Genomic DNA, 25,716 nt, shown 5'->3' on the forward strand with positions numbered 1-25,716 from the left:
ATTTCTCTTCTCCTTTTTTCCAGCAGAGATCTGTTTGTGATGCACAGAGGCGTAAATGTTCAAAATATAATAGTTATATTGACTGCTAGCTATTTGTTATATTTGTATTTGTATTATTTATTAATTATTGAATGGGACAGATATACAGACCGAAGACGACATGCTGCATATTTGACAAAAAAACATTTCCAAAATAAATGTCTTAGGCTTTTCAGTTACTGGCTTCCCAAAATGTGCTTTATTTTGGAAAACTACAGTGAATGTCTGCAATCTCTGCTCTACTTCAGAAGAAATCAATTCATATTACACATTCAAAACAAAAGGTAGTACACGTTTGCAAATCATAAGCATTTTCATTAAATAAATAAATATATATGCACTTCTCTGCCGTGATTCTCTCTCGAAATGATATTTGCGATGTAGGCCTACTTTCAGAGTGTGTAATAACGAATATTATAAGTTTCACTTTGGTACAAAAAATATGATCTTTATTCTTTTGGCTTTTAAAATGACGTCACCATGTAGTTGGTTAATATAGTGCATGCAGTTCACTACCACACTATGAATGAAATATGACAACCACTGATTGCTTCATAAATTTTTATGTACATTTAAAACCAGGACCTGGCCTTCACATGTAGCACTGTGCAAAAAAATGTAAAAAAAATAAATTAATTAGAAATAAAAAACCAACAAAACAAAACCAATAACATGAGCTTGAAACTACTATTTACAATATAAACAATAAAAGAGAAGGAGAATAAAGCACATCGATGGTGGCCCCAGTACATACAGTCAAAACACATATAGTTCTCTCTCACATAAATAAGCTCTCATATTCTGTTTCTCTTTCACACTCGCACCTCTCGCACATCGATCACATGCATCCAAATGACAGTTTAAGTGGCGTGTAAAAGTGCTCCTCTACAGAGTGGAGTACAGAGTTGAGATACAGCGTGCCATTATATACATACAAAATCACCACCACTAGATAAACAGAAGAGCTCATGTCATAATCGCATTATTCAGCCGAACTCAAGGTGTTGCCCTGACAGACAGACATTGAACTTCAAAACGAGGAAAATTGTTTTTCAGTACGAGATCCACAGACAGGATGACCTGCACCTATGAACGGAATGGTTTAGATTTGGAAGATATATATACTGTGTATATATATATATACATATACTGTGTGTGTGTGTATATATATATATATATATATATATATATATATATATATATATATGTATATGTATGTATATATATATATGCATGTTTTTTTTTCTTTCCTTCTTTTTGTTCAAAATAAAATGAGGAGGTGAGACATATGTGGATTTCTGTTACAGAGACATTCAGTAGGGTTACATTGCCATTTCCTATCACGTACATTCAGGCTTCCTGAAGTCTGTTAACATTATGGTAGTTTCACGGAGGGGTCAATATCTGTCTCGTCTCATATATGCCTTCATATGGGGTGTACAACTTAACAGAACATTTAGGGTTCAATGAACAGCATTTGTTGCATAATATTGATTACCACTGAAAATAATTGCAACTCGCACTTTAAATAAGCTAAAATCAAGGTTAGAGTGAGGCACTTACAAAAGAAGTAAACTGTGCCAACATACGGAGGGTTTACAGGTCAAGATATACAGCTTTTTTGATAAAACACTTACATTTAATCTTCTGTAACAGGAAAAGGGAAAAACTATGAGCTGTGAAATTAAAAGTTGCCTAAATAAACATATTTGCACTATGTTTTCAATATTATTCCTGTGGTTGTTGCCATTCCAGAATCATGTGGTTATGCACCTGGTATCAGGTAAAGACATAGATAACAACTTCTGTCTGTGTATGTTTTTGGTCATCGGAAATAATGAACAATAAGTAGAAGTTTATGTTCTTTTGAAGTCTGACAATCTATAGGTTCTATACGTAGACTTGGTGTGAAGAATAAAAAACACTCCAAATATAGGATGTGGATAATATAGTATATCTTTAAGATATAAATAAATAAAAACTCTGGTCATGTGGTACAACAACCTAGGAAATCGCATCACCTCTTTTCTTGGTGTCTGTGCAGATATTAAAGTTATTGAGTTTACAGGCTTTAACAGGCGTTGTCACGACAACAGAGTTGAAAGATAACAGACAAGATTAGATGATTAGTGATTATATCCCACTTTTAACACATGTATAATCTATAATATATAATCTATAATATAACATATAATGTTATTTTTTTTGTTGTTCTATTACACATGTGGCTATAAACAGTGTGAATTTTCATGTTTATTTGCTTGGCCTCTTTTACTTCCATTATAAGTGCCTTATAGTAATAAAAATGTTGTCAATTGAGGTTAATGAGGTTAACATACACTGAACCCAGAACATTCATCAATAGGTTTGAGTCAAAAACATTTTGACAAATTCACTGAGTTTGGCTCATTCTGCTATCAACAGTGGAAGATTGTGTTCAATTAATCCATTTTTGTGATTGTGTTCAGTAAGGCAGTGCAGACATGGTCTATATCTTGATCCATAAATAATAATAAAAAAAAACATTCTGCGTGTGAAAGTCCTGATTAGTACAGTAGCATTCTACTCTTAATTTACTGAGCGACTGATTTTGTAGCACTTGGAACCTACCGGCGTGTATGTATATGTGTGTGTGTGGTTTGTTCGGTATTTGCTAATGCTAAAGTAAATGAGGTCCCGTTCAGATAATTCACTACTGGATATGATCAACATTCCCCAGCCCCTTCCACAGACGTGCCCTTAAATGAAGTAGTTCGGACAATCAAACCCATGAGTAGAAAAGTTCAACATGATTTAAAAAAATGAGCTAACAAAAATGTGCAGGTATATAATACGCCATTCAATAAGAAAGACACCAGCGGTAGTGTTAGCACTAGCTACTGATGACTATAACAGTTTCTTTCAGTCCTCGGGATTGTGTAACAACACTCAAAACTAAAAGACAAACTCACACACCACTCTATACTTGCCATTTTGTTTCACACCAGTGTCGTTAGGGATTCAACAGTCATACTCAAGCATGTATGTGTGTGTGTGTGTTCGTCGTGTCGACACTGGCACTGTCCTCGAATCAACGATTTCCGTCAACACCATAAATGCACCCTAAGGCTAGCTCGGTGCGCACACACACAATAGTCTAGACACACGCACATACACACACTCCGCCTCACACACACTCAGTTTGGCATTAGTTCCAAAACCACTTGAGGTGAATTGCACCCCAGTGCTCGCGCTCTGCTCTGTAAACAGTGTCTCAGTTGAAAACAACAGTCTCTGTTTCAGTCCCTCGTTCATTTTTTTCTGTCTCTTGCATCTTTTGCTTTGTCCTCCTTCTCTCTCCTCTCTTTTTCATATTTGTCTTTCTCTGACTTGGCCACACTGTTATAAGACGGCGGAGAGGCAGAGGAGGGAGTCATATCAGTTTTGTCCGATGCAGAGTTCTCTTGAAACTTTCCAATGACAAGCACCTCTTTCTCCATGATACGCACACCCCCATCCTGTAGCTGTTTTCGGTAGGCTTCAGAGGCCTTCTTTACCATTTGCCTTAAACGGTACCGTCGGAAGGCCCTCTGGATGACCACAGATGACATTTCCTCCTGTTTCCTGCGGAGGGTTGTAGTGATGGGCTCGTACGAGACTTTGGAGGGATTGGAGGCCATGAAACGATCTTCCATCTGTCCCCTCAGGGCATCCATCTCGCCCTCCTCTCCCAGTACCCTCAGGGTAAAGGCAAACAGGATGTCCAGGCAGTGGATGCGGTCGCCACTGACCATGGGCAGGTCCATGGCTATAAGCTGGATCTTGTTTGGCTTGGGGATGCGTAACGGAGGATCCAGAGCGTCCGCAAAGTCGGAAAGCTTGCTGTATTCCACGAACTGCGTGGCGTTGGGGTCGAATCGCTCCCAAACTTCGTAGAACATTTCAAAGTCATCCTCGCTCAGCGGTTCAGCGCTCTCCTCTGTGGCTACGCTGAAGTTCTCCAAGATCACGGCGATGTACATGTTCACCACAATCAGGAAGCAGATGATGATGTAGCTCACGAAGAAGAAGATGCCGACAGAGGGGTTTCCGCAGTTGCCGCGGTACAAACTGCCCGGGTGCTCCATTTGACTGTCACAATCTGGATCATGCTTGTTCAGGATGGGTGCCAGGAGGCCGTCCCATCCTGCAGAAGTGGTAATCTGGAACAAGCAAAGCATTGAATTCCCGAATGTCTCAAAGTTAAACATATCATCAATCCCCGCCTCCCGCTTCACATAGGCAAAGTTGGACATTGCAAAAATGGCATAAATAAACATGACCAGGAACAGGAGGAGGCCAATATTGAACAAGGCAGGAAGTGACATCATCAAGGCAAACAGGAGTGTACGAATGCCTTTGGCTCCTTTGATGAGACGAAGAATCCGACCGATTCTGGCAAGTCTGATGACTCGGAATAAGGTTGGCGATACAAAATATTTCTCGATCATCTCAGAGAGGAACATGCCTGACAAAAAACAAAACACAAGTCCGATAAGTGATCCCAGTAATCCCTGAATTTTCCACAACATTTAAGCTTAAAGGTGATTTATGCTCAAAGCATACTCTACTCAAATATAGCATAGCATTCCCATCATGACATTAGCCTGAACTGTCTTCTTTGGCTAATTTTGTCTATCAGATCAATTAAAGGATTAGTTCACTTCCAGAATAAAAATTTCCTGATAGTTTGCTCACCCTAATGTCATCCAAGATGTTCATTTCATTTCTTTCTTCAGTCTTAAAAAAATTAAGGTTATTAAAGAAAACATTCTAGGATTTCCTCCATATAGTGGACTTCCGTGGTGGCCAATGGGTTGAAGGTCCAAATTGCAGTTTCAATGCAGCTTCAAAAGGCTCTACACAATCCCAGCCAACGAATAAGTGTCTTATCTAGTGTAACGATTGGTCACTTTCTAAAAAAAATACAAATGTATATACTTTTTAACTACAAATACTCGTCTTGCACTAGCTCAACTTCAAGCATTACATAGTCATGTTGGAAAGGTCACGCATAGGTGGAAGTACCGACCCAGTGTTTACAAAGCGAATGCACAAAGAAAGTCAAACGCTCTTTACAAAAAAAAATTAAAATTATAAATTTTTCACAATACCCAACATACAATAACATGAAGTTTTTCACCCTACCCTACCTTTCTGAACCAGAGTACACAGAGGAAGAACTTACCGCATGTGACCTTTCCAACGTGATTACGTAAATGTGTGAAGTCGCGGACATGCATTGCAGAGCTAGTGCAAGACAAGCATTTGTGGTTAAAAGTATATAAATTTGTATTTTTGGAAAATGTCTGATTGTTTCACTAGATAAGACCCTTATTCCTCGGCTACATTGAAACTGCAATTTGGACCTTCACCCCGTTGGGTCCTATTGAAGTCCACTATATGGAGAAAAAAAATCCTGGAATGTTTTCCTCAAAAACCTTAATTTCTTTTCGACTGAAGTAAAAAGGACATGGAAATCTTGAATGACATGGGGGGTGAGTAAATTATAGTATCAGGACATTTTTTTCTGGAAGTGAACTAATCCTTTAAGGTGTGGTCACATTGGTGAGATTTTAGCAAAAATATTTTTGTGCAAAAAAGGTCCATTGTCTATTGACAGTAATGTAGCACAGCTCACACAGAAGTCACTTTCAAACCATGCAGCTTTCTGTTGGTCAGCACACTGTTGGTGATCATTGTTACCAATTCTTATCCATTGCAAAATCTGTATGGGGAAATCTTTCACTCTCAAGTGAAATTCCAGATTGCACTGATTCTAACAGAAATTACTGGATTTTTTCAGTGAAAATTCACAGAACAACAGTAAATATGACTGCACCTTTTCTGTTAAGAAGGAACAACATGTACGGAGTGTTTATAAAGTATGTTTCTGGCCTAAATCTTCAAAATAGTAATAGTCTGTAGAACTTCCAAGAATTTCTTACCAACAATTGACAGAATCACCACTACAAAGTCAAACACATTCCAGCCAATGGTGAAGTAGTAGTGTCGCAGGGAGATCATCTTGAGAACACATTCTCCAGTGAAGAGGATGATGAAAACCAGGTTTATCCAGTACAGAATATCGTCCATCTCCTTTGTCTGATCGTCGGTTTCCACCATCATGGTCACCATGTTCAAGCAGATCAGGATCATAATCACAATGTCGAAGGCTTGTTTGGTGATAAAGTCAAAGATGAGGCCTTGAAACTTGTTCTAGAGTGAAGTACAGAGAAACTGGCATTGTTAAAAATGTAGTATTAAAGAGGGGGGGCCTAAAGCTATTTCATGCAATCTGAGTTATTTACACGGTTAAAGAGTTGGATTCTCATGCTAAACATGGCCAAAATTAAAAAAAAACAAGTTGGACGTATAACAGAGTATTTCTGGCCAAATACACTCCTACCAGGTTCACATAAGTTTAATTAAGTTTTTTTCGACCATGGTCCTTCATGACGTCACAAAGGGTGGAATTCCTTGTATGGGCACCTTGTAAGGGCAAGAGCAAGAGCAGCCCATCAACGTGCTTCATATGAGTTACAGAAGTTGTCGCAGTGCTGCACAGGACTTGTTTGAGAAGAATGTATCTAAAGAGGTGTGTTTTTTTGTGATGTGAGAAAAATATAACCTTGATCAGCTTCCCAAAGAACCCAGCGTTTTGTGAAAATTGGATGCAATCTGTTTTTCAGGGACAGCAACGGAGTTTCGCAAGTGTGTTTGTTTGTTCCCATCATTTCGGTGAGAAATGTTTTATAAACAAGGCACAGTTCAACGCTGGATTTACAGATGGTTTGATACTGAAAGATGGGGTGGTCCCAGCTATAAAAGATCCCGGTCATGGGTCGGAACCGCAGGTGGTAAGTAAAACTGCATAAAATTTCTGTGTTTTGTTGGTAAGTGCTCGCGACTCTTTAGCTCAATCCAAGGCCTGCCTCCAGAAGTTCCGCTTCTGTTTTCCAAAAGAACTGTAAAGCTGTATCTTTCTTTTATAAATCTGATAAAACTAAAGACTCTTCAGTGATATGAATGATGCAATACCACTCTATAAGTCCTCAAGATTAACATGAGCTGGCCGAAACTGTGTGTGTTATGTCCCCTTTAAATATAATTAAAGTTCTTAGTGGTTAGGGTGAGTGAGCTGTGTGTCATACCGCAGGCCTGGGAATTGGCTTCTGAGGCTTCTTAGATCCCAGTTTCTTCATGGCGTTGTAATATTTCTTCTGTTCTTCTGTCATGAAGATATCCTGACCCCCTAGGTAAAGAGCAAATGCAGAAGGCTGGTTACAACCACGGTTTCATTATATATCACAACACAAACATAATGCAACCAGGCCTCTGTTTTTCAACTCTGAACTTCAGGAAATGTCAAGGAGGCCGTTCAGGTCCTATTTATCTACCACTGTGTGTGCTTTATAAACAAAACCAGTTCAATACGTTACCATTGTGTGCTCACTAAACAAAGCCACAGACTGTGTACATATCACATTACGTTGAAAGTAAACTGAACAAGCACACAGTAGTTGATTTGAGATTGCACACTGTAATATGTACAATATTCCTTATCTGTTGTTTATTATGTCTTACATTTTATTAAGGTGTTTAAATTCACCTTCCTCAGTTTAAATACTTATCTTTTTCTTCTGCTGATTGAAGTTATCAATGATGACACCAATGAAGAGGTTAAGGGTAAAGAAGGAGCCGAAGATAATGAAGATGACGAAGTACAGGTACATGTAAAGGTTTGATTCCTTGTCAGGCTGTTGCTCCAACTGTGAGTACAAGAAAATGTTGTGTGTTATTACACATTTGCATTACTAATGTGCATCACAACTTAATCTTCATAAGCACACTCCTGCTCCAGTATAAAAAAACTGTTCACGATTGTCCATGTATTGCATTGTCCAAATACACAACAGTAGCCTACCAGAAGATATGTGAGATTTTCAATGCAAAAATATTTTATTAATTTAAATCAGTTATTATTCAATTATGTTCTGTATATTACATTTAAACCCAATTACTAAATCACAACTGTTATTTTTTATTAATTATTAAATTGTTTACTTAAAAACAAGAATACTATTATTTGTCTTATTGTGTATCTATAATTATAATTATTAGTAAAGTATTTAAAATATAATTTTCATTAAGTCATTTAATTATGTACAATATTGGTTAATATAATTAGATGATTAATATATTTATTAAACAATTAAAATGTCTTTTTTAAAACAGTTTTGTAAATAGTCACAGTAAAGCTGAATAAACAAATGAACAAAGTTTATCTTCAGTTGGAGTAAACCACAACATTACATTAATAATGCCTAAATAAAAGTATTCCTTAGTTTAAATATTTTAACATTTCTGGATCTCCTCAAATAAAGGTAAATATTGTAGTAGTTTATGGTGCTTTACCTCAAATGCCATTTTTAATTTGTGTAGTCATAAAAAAAAGCGGACAGTAACATGGGATTATGAAAAAGGGTCAAAGATGGTTTGAATGTAACATTGCACTCTTAATGGTTAAAAAAGATCTGTTTACTGCAGTAAAGAGAAACACTTACATCACGGGAATCCACAGCTGCGTACATGATGTCCATCCATCCTTTAAATGTGGCCGTGGAAAAGAACAAAATCAATATCAAAAATCAGTATATAAAGTGTGACTATGCTACAAATAGAAAATCACAGTCAGACTATGCGTTCAGCATACTCACCACTTGCAGTAGCGCCAGGTATCCGGCTCCCACATTATCGAAATTAATCTTCACGTTTTTCCAGCGTGCTGTGTCATTGTTTGCATTCAGGGCATAGCAATCTGACATGTTATTGACCACACTGATGGGGAACAACTCATCGCTGGAGATATTAACACAATGGTAGTATTTCCCAGCAAAAAGGTTCACCCCCATGATGCTGAAGATCAGCCAGAAGATCAAACACACCAGCAGCACATTCATGATGGAAGGTATGGCTCCCAGCAGGGCATTCACTACAACCTAGAAGAAAACAAATACATCATGTCACACCCAAATACCTCCATATATATTTACTTCAAACTCTTGTTATAGATACAAGAGCTGCGAAACTGCAATGAACTTCCTGAGCTTCTATAGTGGATGGCTTACTTGCTGGTAAAAACTAAATCCTTTCCATAGATTTAAGATAATACAACTCTAGGAAATGACAAGATGACTTTTAGAAGGTTAACAGGGTTTTAAGAATAGCAAAGCTAAGCCTATTTTATCCTACTTTAAGACTGATTAGCTAAAAAACAGAGTAGGCCTATCTGAAGAATGGCTAATTTGTCATCTGGCTTATTTGCTCTATAATTAATACCTAATTATCTCTAATTATTAATCAACTGCAATTTTGTTCATAGAACATAGGACTTTAACATATAAACAGGGGCGTACCACACATATCTTTGAGCTACCAAAATGTGGGGGAAAAAAAATGAAAACAGAAAAAAACCTTGTGGAGACACGATGACGTCACAACATTTGTTTACTGCAAATGAAAAGAGACACATAACAGAGAAAGAAATGTGAGGTCAAGTCACAAACACCACAAAAACCACCACAGAATCATCAGAATAGATCAGAGAGCTCTCACCACAGCACATGCAGAGAGCCATGCACACTAAAGAGAAAGGTCTAAAAATACGCCAGTACTACATACAATATTCATTTATTCATGTGATTAGGATGTTCTCATTAATAATCACCAACAGCAAGCAAGAGGATTACAGCTTCCTGACAACATTTAAAAAGGTTAAACTGTATGAGAGTATGCTGTTTTTCTCAAGTAGGACATGTTCCAGGATCAACTTCATTGGTCAGCACTGGGATGAACTGATCAGATTTTAGGGTTAGGTCTGATGTTAGAGAAATAGTTCACCCAAAATTGAAATTTGATGAAAACCTTCTTACCTTTAGCCATCCAAGATGTAGATGAGTTTGTTTTTTTTCATCTGAACAGATATGGAGAAATGTAGCATAACATCACTTACTCACCAGTGGATCCTCTGCAGGGAATGGGTGCTGTCAAAATAATATTCCTAAACATCCAATAAATAAATCACAATTATAAACAATTAATCCACATTACACCAGTAAGCAAATTAACAAAACGGCACCCATTCACTGCAGAGCATCCTACATGGATGGATCTTAGGGTGCTAAATTTCTCCAAATCTGTTCCAATGAAGAAGCAAACTCCTGTGCATCTTGGATGGCCTGAAAGTAAGTAAATCTTTAGCAAATTTTTCATTTTGTACGAATTACACTGAGTTGTAACCACTGAAGCATAACTGTAATGTGAACTGTTACATCACTAATCTTACCAACCAATCGTTGCTCTGTAACGGTTTGGTTAGAAATAAGGTCAGGCATCCAGGAACATGTCCTGCTTGGTTAAATCACACCACATGATGTGTGTTTGTGTGTGTCTTACCCTCATTCCCTCAAAGCGTGACAATGCTCTCAAAGGTCTAAGAGCACGCAGTGTTCTCAGGGACTTAATGGCACTTAGTTCAGAGTAACCAAGAGCATTTGCTACCAGACTCACCAGTGACACCTGTTAAACAAACACATGCAGCCAATCATGAAGGGAACTTGTGTTCAAACCCAGAGAATACACACCATCCACTTACACACACACTGTACAGTTGCAAAGCTGTATATAAGGTCTATACATACATCAACAATCAGGAAGTCAAGCCAACACCAGGCGTTGGTGAAGTATTTGACGAAGCCGTACGCAACCCACTTCAGAAGCATCTCCAATATAAAGATGTATGTGAAGACTTTATCTGCATATTCCAACACTGTCTTTATTGTTTTACGTTGCTCGATGTAAATGTCCTCAAAAGCCTGAAGACACATACACATCAACAAATTTGCTTGTTGAATGTCTGTCAAATAAAAAATTACTGAGTGGGTGAGAATATTGTGTTTATGTGTGGGTGCATACCAGTGCTCCACTGCTGAGTAATATCATAAAGATGATAAAGGACTCAAACCAGTTGTGCTCTACAATAATGAAGCAGGTTTTCCTGAGATTCCACCAACTCTTCCCACTTCCCGTCTCTGCATCGACCTGACAGCACTGAAACCTCATCACACAGCCTGAGCAAAGGACACAGAGAAAAGTCACTTAATGTGAGTTGACAGCAGAATAATTGAGCTCAGTGAAAAAAGTAAACTCTCCCAAAACGTCCCACAAAGTCAGTACTAGAAGTCTTGCTTGGGGTACTACATATGACATAAAGGGGCCAAACTGTACATTTTTGTAGCTATTATTTTATGCTTTCATTCAGATCCATATCTTCAACCTTCTCTCTAACCCTTAAACAGGCTGTTCTGTTACTGTTCTGTACAGTATGTACACTTTGAAGACTTTGAAATTGTTGAATACTAAAAAAGTGATATGTGAAGTTGGTGGTGATATGCTATTGTTAAAAAGTTTGAGGTCAGTAATTTTTTTAATGCTTCTAATGCTCACCAAAATGCTCACCAATTTAAATTATTGTTTTCTATTTTTAATATATATATATATATATATATATATATATATATACACACACACACACACACACACACACACACACACACACACACATTTCGTCCGATTTAATTATGTTAAGTAATGTTTTATATTTTAATATTTTTTAAAATGTACTTTAAATTAATTTTCAGCATCATTACTACACATCTTATGAGTGTCACATGATCCTTCGGAAACCATTCTAATATGCTGATTTTGGTGCTCAGAAAACATTTCTTGTTATTAATAATAACAGTCATGCTGTATAATATTTTTGTGAAAACCATGTATTTTTTTTCTGGATTCTCTGATAAATAGAAAGTTCAAAAGAACAGCATTTATTTGAAACAGATATGTTTTGTAACAATTTAACCATCTTTACTTTCACTTTTGGTCAATTTATTGCATCTTTGGTAAATAAAAGTATCAACTTCTTTCAAAAAAATCTCACTGACCCCAAATATTTGAACGGTAGTCTATGTTATTGTATTCATATTAGTCAAATTAGTCCTTACATACTGCAGTACATTTAAATCTTTTTTAGAAGAACATCACATAAATCTGGTTTCCCAAGCTGTGCTCCCCTGAAAGTTCAAAGTAATATTCACAACTCATTTAGCTTCTGTAACATTGTATTTAAGGGTGAAACAGGATATTCAAAGAGAAAAAAAATAGCTGAGACTAATTAGAAATTGATCCTAATAAACAGCTATTCCATAACCACAATGGAGTCAAGAAGTTTTCAGTTCATTGTGGAGCATTAGTGCCCTCTTGACCTCAGTTCACCCACGAGACCATCATGACATTTGACAACAGTAATCCTACTGCTATAATTAACATTAATTGGCATGAAATGAGTACATTAACTATGGACAATAATTTAGAAAGACTATATTACCTACAACAATAGCCTACAATAAAGCCTAAATAGCTTTTAGGCTAATGATTACCATTAACCAATACTGGTTGTAGGTTAACAGTAACCAGTATTTGGCACAGCCCACTGACAGCTGGAGGAAAATAATTTCAAAGGCAGAGCAAGCTATCATGTTTGAAATAATGCACTGGCGAATAAAACGAGGAATGTGTATTAATGGTGAAAAGTAACTAAGATCCATTTTGATTTCCTATTTGTACACAAATACACACACACACACTCATACACACACATACACACTGGTTTCCATGTTTTATGGAGACACTCCATAGATGGTTAATTTTCTATCTCTTTACCCTAAACCTACCCCTCACACAAATTTTTTTACATTTTTAGATTTGTCAAAAAAATCTATCTGTATGATGTATAAGTTTTTTTCTTCATGGGGGCCAAAATATTTCTTAATATTACTATCCTTGTGGGGAATTTTTGGTCCCCATAACGTAGGGAATACAAGGTACACACACACACACACACCTTCTGTGAAGCAGGCCTCTGGGTCCAGGGACTCTTCCGGCTCCAGCTCCACAGACTCCACACCCTCTCCAGGGGGTCGGATATCCACTGTGCTCCCTTCTGAAGAACTGAGAACCGCATCAACAGACAGCTTCTACATAGGCATCCATGCAGCCACACAACCAGAAACAAGAAAGCAAACACACACACACATATACAAGCACAAGATTAGGCTTGACTGAAGCACACCATCTCGTCCATTTTGCTTCTGCAGTTATTCTCAGTCTCATGCAGTTTCAGATCATTCAAAAGTACCTACAGGCCCGTGGATTTAGAGATTGATTTGATTCATTGAATTGATTTTCTAATTAGCAGCCAGGCATGAAGACAAGCGTCTCTGGCTTCACCGTATAATCTCACAGTCAGCTGTGGGTACATTTGATGTGCCTTCATTCCTTCCTCATGCATGTTTTTTTGTTTCTCAAGGTGCATTTTTTTCTCATCCAAGCTTGTGATCTTGTCATCAGATGTTGAGTGCTTTGAGTATTTTCATGTCCAGTGCAAATGTCAACCCCTTACCTTTCCCCACCCCTTCCAAAAATAAATGTTTTCTATTGGATAATCCCAATACATTTGGATTGGCATGATTCAGATTATCACATGACCCCATCCCATTGAGTGCAATCCCTTGATTGACATGAAAACACAGGCTGGAAGTCCATTCCGTTAAGCAGTGGTCAAGCTTCGGTCCGCCAGTCAGTTTGAAGAGGAGGGGAGCCGCATTAGCGTTAACTAACACCAGAGCCACATGCTAAGTCTGAGACAGCATTTCATTAGCTTTGATTGGAGACAACAACTTTAACTGGATCTTTACACAGAGATAGCAAACTCTTAGGAAAACATATGAACTTATGGCTCAGAGAGCTTTTCTATTGGATGGCATCATTTTCTAATGATATTAACCCTTCAGTCGTTTGTTTATCAGTGGTTAAAGACTATTGTGCAGCTATTTTGCAGAAAAATGGCAAATAAAAGCTTTCCCAGAACTAAATTTGTTGACTTAGGACTCTAATTATATTGTCTGATGTTATTGTAAATCTAAAGTACTGAGCAAGAACTCATTATTTGACATAATAAAGAAGTTTTCCTGATCACTGTGTATTTCTTCAAGTTACTGACCCTTCTGACAGTTTCACTGAATTGATAAAATGGTCAGTTAGAGAAACAGAGAGGCTAAAAAATTCATAGAGGAGGATGCTGTCTAAAACTGAGCTGGAGCGCTGGTTGCCGTGGCACCCAGCTAATGCGGCGCGGGGGAATGATGTAAGCATGCTGTGTGCAATTTCAGAATCTTCCAGAATGCCTCTAACATTTTTATCACAATAGGAATATAAGAGGCTGAGCAAACCTGAACAAGCTGCCCTGACCCAGACTGAATGGATTCACTATAGAGTCTCTAAGCTTTAAATAAGCTTCTCAATAATCTGAAATATTTTTGATGTTGAATCTAAAGCAAGTCTAATTGATGTATTAAACTCTTAAAATTGAAACATTCTGATTTGTTTCCTAATCCCGTTACTCTCTGGTACTCCCTAAATTCCAGTTCATGTCTTTGAATCCGATTAGGAACAGATCTCATTGACAGAGAAATATAAAGTGGCTTGATGCACAGAAGTTGTAAAGTCAAGTTATCATGAAATATCTTTCTAAATTAACCGTTGGATTGGTTCCAACCAGAGCAGAACCTCCTGATTGTATATGCACAAACAAGTGACATAAATGCAATTACTGTAGCAATTACACACCTCAGCAGATTGAGAAATGCCTTCTAATGGCCAACTGCTATGAAGACAGATTTCCACTATTGCAGCAGTTTACAGTGCAATATATGATTGAATATTTGCAGATTTGTAAATAACAATATTATAATCTGCCTTCTAATATGCAAAAATATGAATATAATATTCAAAAAGGATTATTCACAACTCAAAAACAGTGTTTATCATGAAACCCTATTTATACCAAGCTTGTAGCTGAATCAACTAGCTTTCTTCATTCTAATATATATCATTCAGAAATTGACTAATTCTACATAGACTGCAATAATTAAAGTTTCCCATTTTTCAAAGCTCACCTCTCCTGACACACACACACACACACACACACACGCACACACATGCACACTCAAAGGCTTCCTGTTTTCAGGTAATTTAGCTCTGGATGCTTACTGATAGCTTGTACCAAAAAAATAAATAAAAATGAAACAAGCTAATGTAACAGAGAGATGTTCGATGGGCTATTGATGTAAAATGATGATCTTGCTCATTCCATATGACTGAAGGTACTGCAAAGAAGCCCAGTGCTACAACAGAAACACAAAGTCATGTAGAAAAAAACAAACCAAAACAAAAAGGCTGACAGCTGTCTCTCTTAGGTGCAAAATAGGGTTGTTTAAGAGGGAGGGAAGGGCACAGGCATTGAGAAAAACGAAAAACAAAAGTGCAATCCGATCCAAAAAGAGAGATAAAATGAGAGAGAGACGAGAGTTTGGTCTGATTTAGATGACAAAGGCAGTCTCCATGGTTAGTGTGGGTGAGGAGGAAGGTGAGTTTCTTACAGGGCTCTCTCAGAGAAAACCTGGGGGTTCGTCTGTCATAACGCTGCAATAACAGGTCACACACAGAGAGGAGATACACACTTCACATAACATGGATAATAACGTCTTCAACTTCAACACTGAACCACTTAAATTAGATATAGAAATAGTTAGAAGAGGGGAGAGAGAAATGATTAAGCACAGTGACAGTACTGCTGGAAAAGCATGGACATGTGCTGGAATACAAACACACACACAGCCAGACAAAAACACATAAAACACACACACACACACACACAAATAGTTAAGCATACTCAATTTCACCCTGGGCAAGAATGCTGAATTTAGCAATTTCCTCAACAGCCTCATTCATAGTCTGGGATGCATGATGCCATGCCTGCTCAGTTGGTCGTAAATAATACACATTAGAGTGTGTGAGAGGTTATGTGTGTGCGAGGCTGTGCATGTTTATGAGAATGTTGTACTGATATAATGAATATAACTCAGAAAGTCTACCTGCTACAGTGCCCAGAGGTTTGTCTTAACTAGCTGCAGATGAACAGGGGCAAACTGCCCTGAAGCCCATGGAAACAGTAAAAAAACAAACACACACACACAATGGGCTGCAGCTCTGAGCAGAGAATGATGCAATGGTAATATGACACAACACAACTGTTTGTCCCCTATAGGGAAAGAGACATTGACTCCTGATGGATTACAAACAAACCTAAAACAATAAATTCACACCATTAAATATGACTCTTTTTTTACATTATGTTATATAGCAACTCTTTCCCACACTGAAACACAAAAATTCAGAACTGTTTCATGCATTTTAAAACTGAAATTTCTGTTTAGCTGTAGAAATCTGGCTTACCTCTTTACTGCCCTCGATGTCAGACGAGTCACTACTGAAATCTTCCGTGTTCAGATTTTCAAAGTCCGACTCTCCTACCGCAATCGGTACTGTAACAGTGAGGCTGGGATTGTGTATGAACGACATGTAGTCGCCTTCCTCAATCCCATACTTTACGTGACCTTCCACCCCATTGCCAGGGGAGATACAGCCCTCCTTCAGATAGTCTTTAGTGAGGTCGATGGCCACCGGAACGTGATTGGACAAGCAATTCTCCTTGCCGTCACTGTGGAGGTCGTCAAGGGGTTTCTCTTCATCTAAAGCACGAGGTTTGGAGCCGGCCAGGCAGAGGCTTTGGAGAAACTGGCGTAAAGTGGACTTGACAAAAGCGATACCTTTCTGTATTCTGCCCACGGCAATCTGCAGGTTGTTCATTTCGCTGTCGTCATCAGTGGCGGCCAGATTATCGGCACTGAAAGAGCTCAGCAGCAAGGCCAGGAACAGGTTCAACACCTGCCACACAACAAGACACACTTTGAGAATCAGCAAGATCAAACACTAATAAGATTAACAGATCTGACTCAGAAATAATCATAATGTATATGGGTAAATCTCCTGAAACCTGCTAAGAATATCTCTGGGTCAAAAGTTTTGGGTTAGGAAGTTAACAGGAAAAAAATACATATTTTAACTTACCAAGTTAAATTGAATAAACATTTAAATGGTAGTGTACCTCTAAAATAAAATAAAATAAAATAATAAAATAAAATAAAATAAAATAAAATAAAATAAAATAAAATAAAATAAAATAAAATAAAATAAAATAAAATAAAATCCATGTTTTGATTTGACTGAACAATTTAAAATTGCTTTGCTGGCTCTAATTCATGCTTCAACAGAAGTCTTGGGCTTTATGCTGAGGAGCATTCATGCAGCATCATGCAAAAGCAAATATTTTTGCTTACTTAGGCTATTGTAAAACAATGTCTGAAATATCTAAAGTGTCTAAACAAGTACATCAAATGACTGAATTTGAAAAGTAGGAAAGTGTTCCTGGATCAACATCCTGTAAAACAAACCTAGTCCTAATCCCAAACCTTTAACCATTACATACCTAAAATCACAGGGACAGGAAGTTTCTGAACTCAGAGCCCTTAGCCTTACCCTATTTTTCAACTCAAAATATGATTTGTTCATATGAATGTTTTTGCAAGACCTACAAAGATGTTGATCCAGTAGCACGTCCTACTTGGCAAAATCCCATTTATTAATGCAGAAAGCATAAAATTGCAAATGTAAATGTACATGAGACGAATAAAAAGGAAGACAGGAAGAAGAAAGTTAGAGGGAACTATCTTCCAGGTGTCACTGTGTAACATGACTGATCTTACCACCAGATTCCCAATGACCATGACCATCATGAAGACGATGAGACACATTGACTGCCCCGCCACTTCCATGCAGTCCCACATGGTTTCGATCCATTCGCCGCAAAGCACTCGGAACACAATCAGGAAGGAGTGGAAGAAATCATCCATGTGCCACCGCGGCAACTCACAGTCTTCCGAGATCTTGCAGACACACTCACGGTAGCTCTTTCCAAACAACTGCATTCCCACCACAGCGAAGATGAAGACGATGATGGCAAGGACGAGGGTTAGATTTCCCAAAGCACCAACTGAGTTACCAATGATCTTTATCAGCATGTTCAGTGTGGGCCAAGACTTTGCCAGCTTAAAGACTCTTAACTAAGAGAGAGAATGAGACAAGCACCGTTGTCAGAATGTTAGAAAAAGCCAACATTTGGGTTTCTGAAATGGTATCAGCCATACAGTAGAGTCCAAAACTTGCTCAAGCATGTAGATTTCATAAAGCTCAAGTGCTACTGTCTAGAATTTTACTCAAATTATGTTGATGACACAATTTATAATGAAAATAAAAAAAGCAAAACAGAAGCATTTTCACTAGTGGTCTTAAACCTTTAAACACCACTGTATGAGAATAAAGAATTGCTCACCAATCTAAAAGACCGCAACACAGAAAGTCCCTCAACATTGGCCAGGCCCAGTTCCATAAGACTCAGGCTCACGATGATGCCATCAAATATATTCCAGCCTTCTTGGAAGTAGTAATATGGGTCTAGAGCAATTACCTTCAGACACATCTCTGCTGTGAAGATTCCTGTGAATACCTGCACAGAGCCCAAAAGGAACAGATCAACACCAAAACAATCCTAACAACTACCAACTGAACTAAAAATCTCAACACCAAACCAACAATAAGAACATTTACACAGTGCATTAAAATGTTTCAAATCTACATTCTCAATGTTTCAAAAAAGATTTGAATGCATCATAGGAATTTGCTTAAACTTAGTAGTATAATACAACTAACAGTTTTGTATTTGTTGTACTGTTTTTATGCTGATTCAAATCAACGAAATCAATTTAAAAAATACTGTATTAAAATGAGAATCTGGCATCGAGAGCTCACCAGGTTCCCAACTGACAGCACATGGTTGAACCCTGGTGTCATAGGGTAGTGTTCCATAGCCATAAAGAGGGTGTTGAGAACAATGCAAATGGTTATGGCCAAGTCTACAAATGGATCCATCACCACCATGTTCACAATCTTCTTCACCTTCAGCCAGGCTGGACAGCAGTCCCAGATCAGGAAGCTGTTGGCAAACTTGTACCAACATGGAGGGCACTTCTGCCGTGATTCCTCAAGTTCTGTGAACAGAAATCATTTACAGATTAGTATGGCTTTCAAATAGCTTTCAGATTATGGTTGAATTGCAAAACGATTACATGTCTTCATTGTCTATTGGAAGATTGTGTGTGTATGTGATGACTGAAAATTAGATAATGAGGTTGAGAGTGCATGTGAGGCGTTCAAAAATAATTGCACTTGCATGTCAGCAGCTACGTGACTTAAAGTCAGTGTTTAAAGGTCAGTACATGAGTGTGCGAGTGGTGTGTGTGTGCATATATGTGTGAGGGTGATCTTATTTGCTTTCATAGCTAATCGTATGTAATTGTACTTTTTTGCATGACTAGATATACAGTTAAATATATAATATGAACATACATAAAACAAACCTGTTTACATATACATGTATGTAACTAATTCACTTGTAGTTTTACCTGAACATATGCTTCTATAGTTTGTACAGAAACATTTGTTAGGGTAAAACTACAGGTGAATGAGAACTCAGAATACTCAGACACAACTGAACAAATTACTGATGATTTATTTTATAAATAATATTATTTTATTTATTCTCTTCAGAAATCACAGAGAACAAAAATGAAACCATTATGGTAAATTGCAATTTTAACACATTTGTTTACATGTGTGAGGTCAGTGTGTTTCAGACCTTCCATAGTATTTGTCAGAATGCTGGCCACACTCAGAGCTCTTTTTCTGGCTACTGTCTCGTCCAGATAATCAGACGGCTGGTGTGATCCTGAACGTTTTTTACGTGCCTCAGATTCAGTGGTTGTACCCTAGAAGGGAAAAAAAAAACATATCATGAGAACTGAGCATATTATTGTTTTATATATATATATATATATAAGACCAAAAAAAAAAAAAAAAATATATATACTATTATGCAAGTAAACAAAAAAAAAAAAAAAAAATGTCCAAAATACAAAATCACCAGGACAAACCAACATATACTGTATACTAACAGCCAACATTACATTTTCACTCTGCAAAACTCCTATATGTGTATTTGTGTGTCTGTGTAATTGTGTGTGAATGTGAGTGTATCTAGCATATAAATCAAAGAATATTTAACAGATATGTAACAGAAATAGGCATTTCAGTTGCTCTACCTCAGGTAACAAACGTCCGATTGGTGATGTTTGCACAGATGTCCCGCCCACCAGGGAGACCACTCCATTGCAATCGACTGTGCAGTGCATTTTTCCGTTGGCTGGGAGCATAATTCTGGGAGCAAGGCTGCAATGACTGACAGTGGAACTTCGTCTCTCAATACAATGAGGTACGAAGAGCGATCCGCGGCGACTGTCACTATCCTCAAACGTGCTGTGCTCATCGTCCGCAAAATCATTTTCTGAGCCGAAATCTCGCGCTCTACCGCGAAAACTGAACAGACTGGCACGACTGTTTCTCCTTGGGGAGAAGAGAGATCCACGAATGCTGAGAAGAGACTGAAAAAGAAAAAGAAAAAAAAAACTAAGAGAAAATGTAAAGTATTCATTAATAAAGTCTGAAGGTGAATATCTTGCTTTACGACACAAAGGGCCCTATCATACACCCTGCACAATGCGCTGCCAGGCGCAACGCAAGTGTTTTTTGCTAGTTTCAGCCCGATGCAGTTGTCATTTTTACGTCTTGATCCATGTTGTTTAAATAGCAAATACATTTGCACCCATCTGTGCGCCCATGGATGTGCTGGTCTGAAAACGAGGTGTGTTCAGGCGCATTGCTGGCGCGTTGCTATTTTGAGGCAACTGAAATAGACTGTGCCATTGACCAACAAAAACCTGGTCTAAAGCCTGGCGCAATATTTTTTTTCCTTTTTTGTTATTTAAACAGTGCGTGAGAAATAAAAACCAAAAGACTAAAACACAAAAATCATACACTTTGCTTATTACACACAGGGATGCACAGCAGTACTCAAACATTTTTAAAAATGAAAAATTAAAGGATTAAAATTTAAAGATTATTATTGTTTACATAAATATAAAAATGCCTACATGTCATAATGGATAGTCATTGCACGTATCAGAATTACGCACACAGGCAGATCTGCTTCCTCGTTAGAGAAGCGCTCAGTTTTCTGCTTGCAAATTCCGCCATGTAAATAGCAAATCCGCCATGGTGCGAGCGCAACTGGCTTTTAAAGAGAATAGGAGATGAGACTCTGATTGGTTTATGGCATGTTATGCCAAAAACACACCCATTACTCATTAAGAGAATAGGAACAGTCCTTTAAGACCACGCACCAGGCACCAACCATTTTTCCCATCCTTAATCTAGCAAAAGTGGATTCGGACATGCCCTACCCCAAACTCCAAAATGCATCAAAACATGAACACATAAGTTTATTTAAGACCTACTATCTTTGTACTAATGTCCCTGCAGATCTGGTTGTTTTTGTCATCATCAAAATGCCTGCTCTTGCCTGTTGGCATTTCTACCATCAGCTGGTGCAAAATTGTGTAAAAGTTGGTTCATTTAGTTTTTCTATGTTTATGTCAAGTGCTCATATTATGTCATATTTCAAAACTGTATATTCGATTTGTCTCATGGTAGATTTATATTGTGAATAATGTTACTGCAGATTCATTTGCATGCATATGCAATAACCCCATTGCAATGGTTGCATGTATGTTTTATGTTTTATAATAGATTTCTGGTGGATTCAGATTTGTTACAATGAAATGAAACCACATCTCAACCACATTTACATTTGGGTTATTTTTGAAGCATCTGTGTAAATGCATCTGTGCCACATTTAACCCTGTAATCCTCCGTGTATAAGTGCATAGCTGAACATGCCTCCCTATCACTCTTCTTTAGTTGATTAGCACTCCACCCACCTCGGTAACAATATAGTTAAGAAGATGAGAATTATCTGACAAATTCAGAAACATTTATCAAACAACATTTCCCACAATGCCACACAAAGGAGGTGGTCACCTGGTTTGGAGTGGAACATTTCTTCTCATACGAGAGTCGGTTGGCATCGATGGAGAATCGAAATCCAGGCCGTCTGATGCTGTCCTCTGAGATGGACTTATGGAACTTTTCCTGATCGGCTTTCTCTTCTTCTTCCCTTTGTTTTCTTTTCTTCCTCCTATTCCTTCGCTCTTTAGCGCTCTTGGAGCTGAGTCTGGACCCCCCGGAGGAGCTTTCCTCTGACAAGCCCCCCCTCCCGCTGTACTCCCCACTCTCTGTTGCTGCTGCCGCGGCAACCTGCAAACCAATCACAGCACAAGCACCGTAGTCAGGGGCAACCAACCAGGGGTAGACTTAGTTCAAGCTCACACACCGAAAGCAGAGAGAAGAGATGGATAAACTGTGAGCACTGAAGAAGGAGGGAGGATCGCTTTATGTGATCAGACTAAATTACAGGTATTTGTCACATTAATTGTTGACCTTTGCCACTTTTTGGAATCACATGTAATAATCCCAAATACTAGTAAAAAGTAAAAGTAACTGACCTCTCACTCTATCTATCTATCTATCTATCTATCTATCTATCTATCTATCTATCTATCTATCTATCTATCTATCTATCTATCTATCTATCTATCTATCTAGATTCAAGATGACCTCTCACTCTATCTATCTATCTATCTATCTATCTATCTATCTATCTATCTATCTAGATTCAAGATGACCTCTCACTCTATCTATCTATCTATCTATCTATCTATCTATCTATCTATCTATCTATCTATCTATCTATCTATCTATCTGCCACCATAGAGAACGCACAGTTGCCATTTTGGAGTTAATCTACATCTTTCCTTTTTTTGTCTCTTTCTCTGTTTTTCTCGCTTTCTGTTTCCCTCTTGTTTCTGTCTTTTCTCCCTCACATGCTCTCATAATCTGTCGGTTTCCATGGCGACAGGGCAGTGTTAGCCGCAGCAAGCGTGGTGCTGGGAAACTTCAGAGATGACGAAGGCAGAGGAAGAGATCAAAATTCAGGAAACGAGAACAAAATAATGATCAAAACAAAAGTAATGAGAAAACATAATAACTGTAAACCAATGTAAAAATTGTAAAAAATAAAAATAAAAAAAAACTCTCTGTGCAAGTAAATGTATGCTTGTGTATTCTGACATGCTAGTATGTGTGTGTGTGTGTGTGTGTTAGCTACCTGTGCCTCTTCCTGTTGTCTCTTTAGCTGTTCTAGCATTGCTTGAAACTCCTCCTCTTTCTGTTGAGCCTCTTCTATGGTGGCCTGGTTCTGTTCGTCATATGCCATGGCCACCACAGCCAGGATGAGATTTACCAGATAGAAGGAGCCCAGGAAGATCACAAGAACAAAGAAGATCATATAGGGCTTTCCAGCTGCACGCAGGGTCTGTGAGAGACAAAAACACATTCACAAACAAAATGTTACAAAAATACTTTTTTGGAAGAAAGGGAATGAGAAAACAAGTAAAAAGATATTGATTAGTTAATGGATAGATGCTGATGTTTTTTAATGCATACAGGAAAATGGGCTAAATTTATATATAATGGTTTCTTTATTATTAAAGTATCAAAACTTTTTTTTTGCTATGGCTCTGGAGATTCAAGAAACAATGGTGTGGTATAATGTTAATAGGAAATACATAGCCATGGCCTAGACATTGTAGAAGGATGTAGTCTTTTCATGTCTACAGAATGAAATTGAGCTGATATCAGGGATGTACCTGCTGGTAGAGGTTTTCCCAGAAGTCTTGTGTCATGAGTCGGAAGAGTGAGAGGAAGGCCCAGCTGAATGTGTCAAAGCTTGTGTAGCCGTAGTCAGGATTACGACCGCTTTATACACATGAAGCCCTCTGGACACTGCCTGTAATCCCAGGAAGTAGAAAAAATATTTTCAGCATATTCAGTTCAAAAAGAGTTATTTATCCCAACACGGGACATCATATCAGTGGTTCTAAACCAGGAGGCCGGGGCCTCAGCAAACTTTCAGGGGGTCTCAATAAGTAAAAAACTCAAGCGCCACAGTTTTTAAGTGCAGTTTTGCACGCTCATGAATCATCTCATGACTAGTGCAGACGTGATGTAAATAAGAGATCCATTGTGCAGTTAGAGAGCTTCATTGATTATAATGGAACTTTGTGAGATCGCAATGAACAAAGATGAGTGACGCTTTTTCGTGATAAAGGAAGCACACTTTGCGCACTTTCTAGGGTATAATCCATTCAGAATTTGTATGAAACTTTCGTTTTTCGGACACATGACATCCACATATTTATGCGAGATTCACTCTCGAAATAGCAGTGATGGGCACTGAACATAAAATAAATGTGAAAGCAGTCCCAGTGATTTAATTCTGGAACCGGTCCTGGCCAAACCTCCACAGACAGCCCGTGTCCGGAGCGAGATCTAACCATGGACCAAAAGTGTGTGTAAACTTTATTGAGATCGGGACATATCAACCAGTAATTGACTGCTTTGATGCATTGCAATACGGTAGGGCATTGTTTTGATGCTTACATCCAAATTTTTCTTTATTTTTCTTTTTTTTTTCTTAACCCCATGTCCATGTCCATGTCGCCCATGGTTATAGTTACATTTACATACATCTTAGTTAAAATGCTAAAAGTAAGAGAAGTACACATTAGCTTAGAATCAAAAGGGCTGAAAACCACTGCATTATATAAACTGAACCAATTAAAAATTGAGATGTTAGATTGTTAAGAGAACATGCAGAATTTCAAGTGAAAAAACTTTTCTTTATATTAAAACATCTGATCTATTTACATTATATATTCTATGATGTTTAAATTTCACTAGCATGTGCAATCTAAAAGAACATATTCACCCTGCATCGCTTGAATTTCCACATAGCAGAGGATCTCTGCGGCCTGGGAGGAAATAATAATTACCTAAAAGGGGAAAGGCACAAGATAATGTCAAGAAACATAATAAAAAGCTGAACATATACACACAGGATATGTTTCTAAACAGAGAATCATGTTGCTTGAAAGAAGTATATTTGTCTAAATTGTCGAAAAAAGGCTAGCCTTTAAAGCACACTCACTGCAAGGGCAACACAGATCCACACACACAACCATAAGAGTGCGTTTGAGCACTCGATGACTCATTTTTCTTGGGCCAGTGGAGCATTCCTCACATCCTCAAGGACATGTAGTGTCAACGAGCATCTCAATAACACACACACAGAAGCACACACATTATTCACTTACTCTCATTACTAGTGTATTCTTTCCAGTTAAAGGTGTTGTTCAGCTCTGAACCGGCACTATAGTTCAGCGTGGAGGTCAGGTTTTCAGTGACATTGACCTCCGGCATCTTCACACACTTCTGCCCAAGGTTTCCCATGAAGAGCTGCAGTCCGATCAGAGCAAACACACTCAGACAGAACACAGTCAGGATCATCACGTCTGACAGCTTCTTCACGGACTGGATCAGAGCGCCAACGATAGTCTTCAGCCCTGAGGAACACGCACAGGTGGTCACAAACAACACTGACACACACAACAACTCAAACACAATGTGAGAATGCATAATACAGCTACATAGATCTGGAAGGCGCTTATG

At 38.0% G+C, this 25,716-nt stretch overlaps 1 protein-coding gene across 1 annotated transcript; it reads right to left on the reverse strand.

Annotated features, from left to right (window-relative positions):
* Positions 1-583: 583 nt before the first annotated feature.
* LOC109089048 (sodium channel protein type 2 subunit alpha-like) lies at positions 584-23,969 on the reverse strand. Its single transcript, XM_042757839.1, has 19 exons — positions 23,856-23,969; positions 23,315-23,521; positions 22,129-22,404; positions 20,295-20,633; positions 19,832-19,961; positions 18,946-19,184; positions 18,470-18,643; positions 17,844-18,200; positions 16,474-16,965; positions 13,022-13,154; positions 11,035-11,189; positions 10,761-10,934; positions 10,516-10,638; positions 8,779-9,059; positions 8,625-8,679; positions 7,692-7,829; positions 7,212-7,316; positions 6,006-6,276; positions 584-4,525 (listed from the first exon to the last, which is right to left on the reverse strand). Exons 1-19 carry the CDS (start codon positions 23,889-23,891, stop codon positions 3,330-3,332), a joined length of 4,881 nt encoding a protein of 1,626 aa, XP_042613773.1. The 5' UTR covers positions 23,892-23,969; the 3' UTR covers positions 584-3,329.
* Positions 23,970-25,716: the final 1,747 nt, after the last annotated feature.

Source organism: Cyprinus carpio, chromosome A6 (genome assembly GCF_018340385.1).
Source record: "Cyprinus carpio isolate SPL01 chromosome A6, ASM1834038v1, whole genome shotgun sequence".
NCBI lineage: Eukaryota > Metazoa > Chordata > Actinopteri > Cypriniformes > Cyprinidae > Cyprinus > Cyprinus carpio.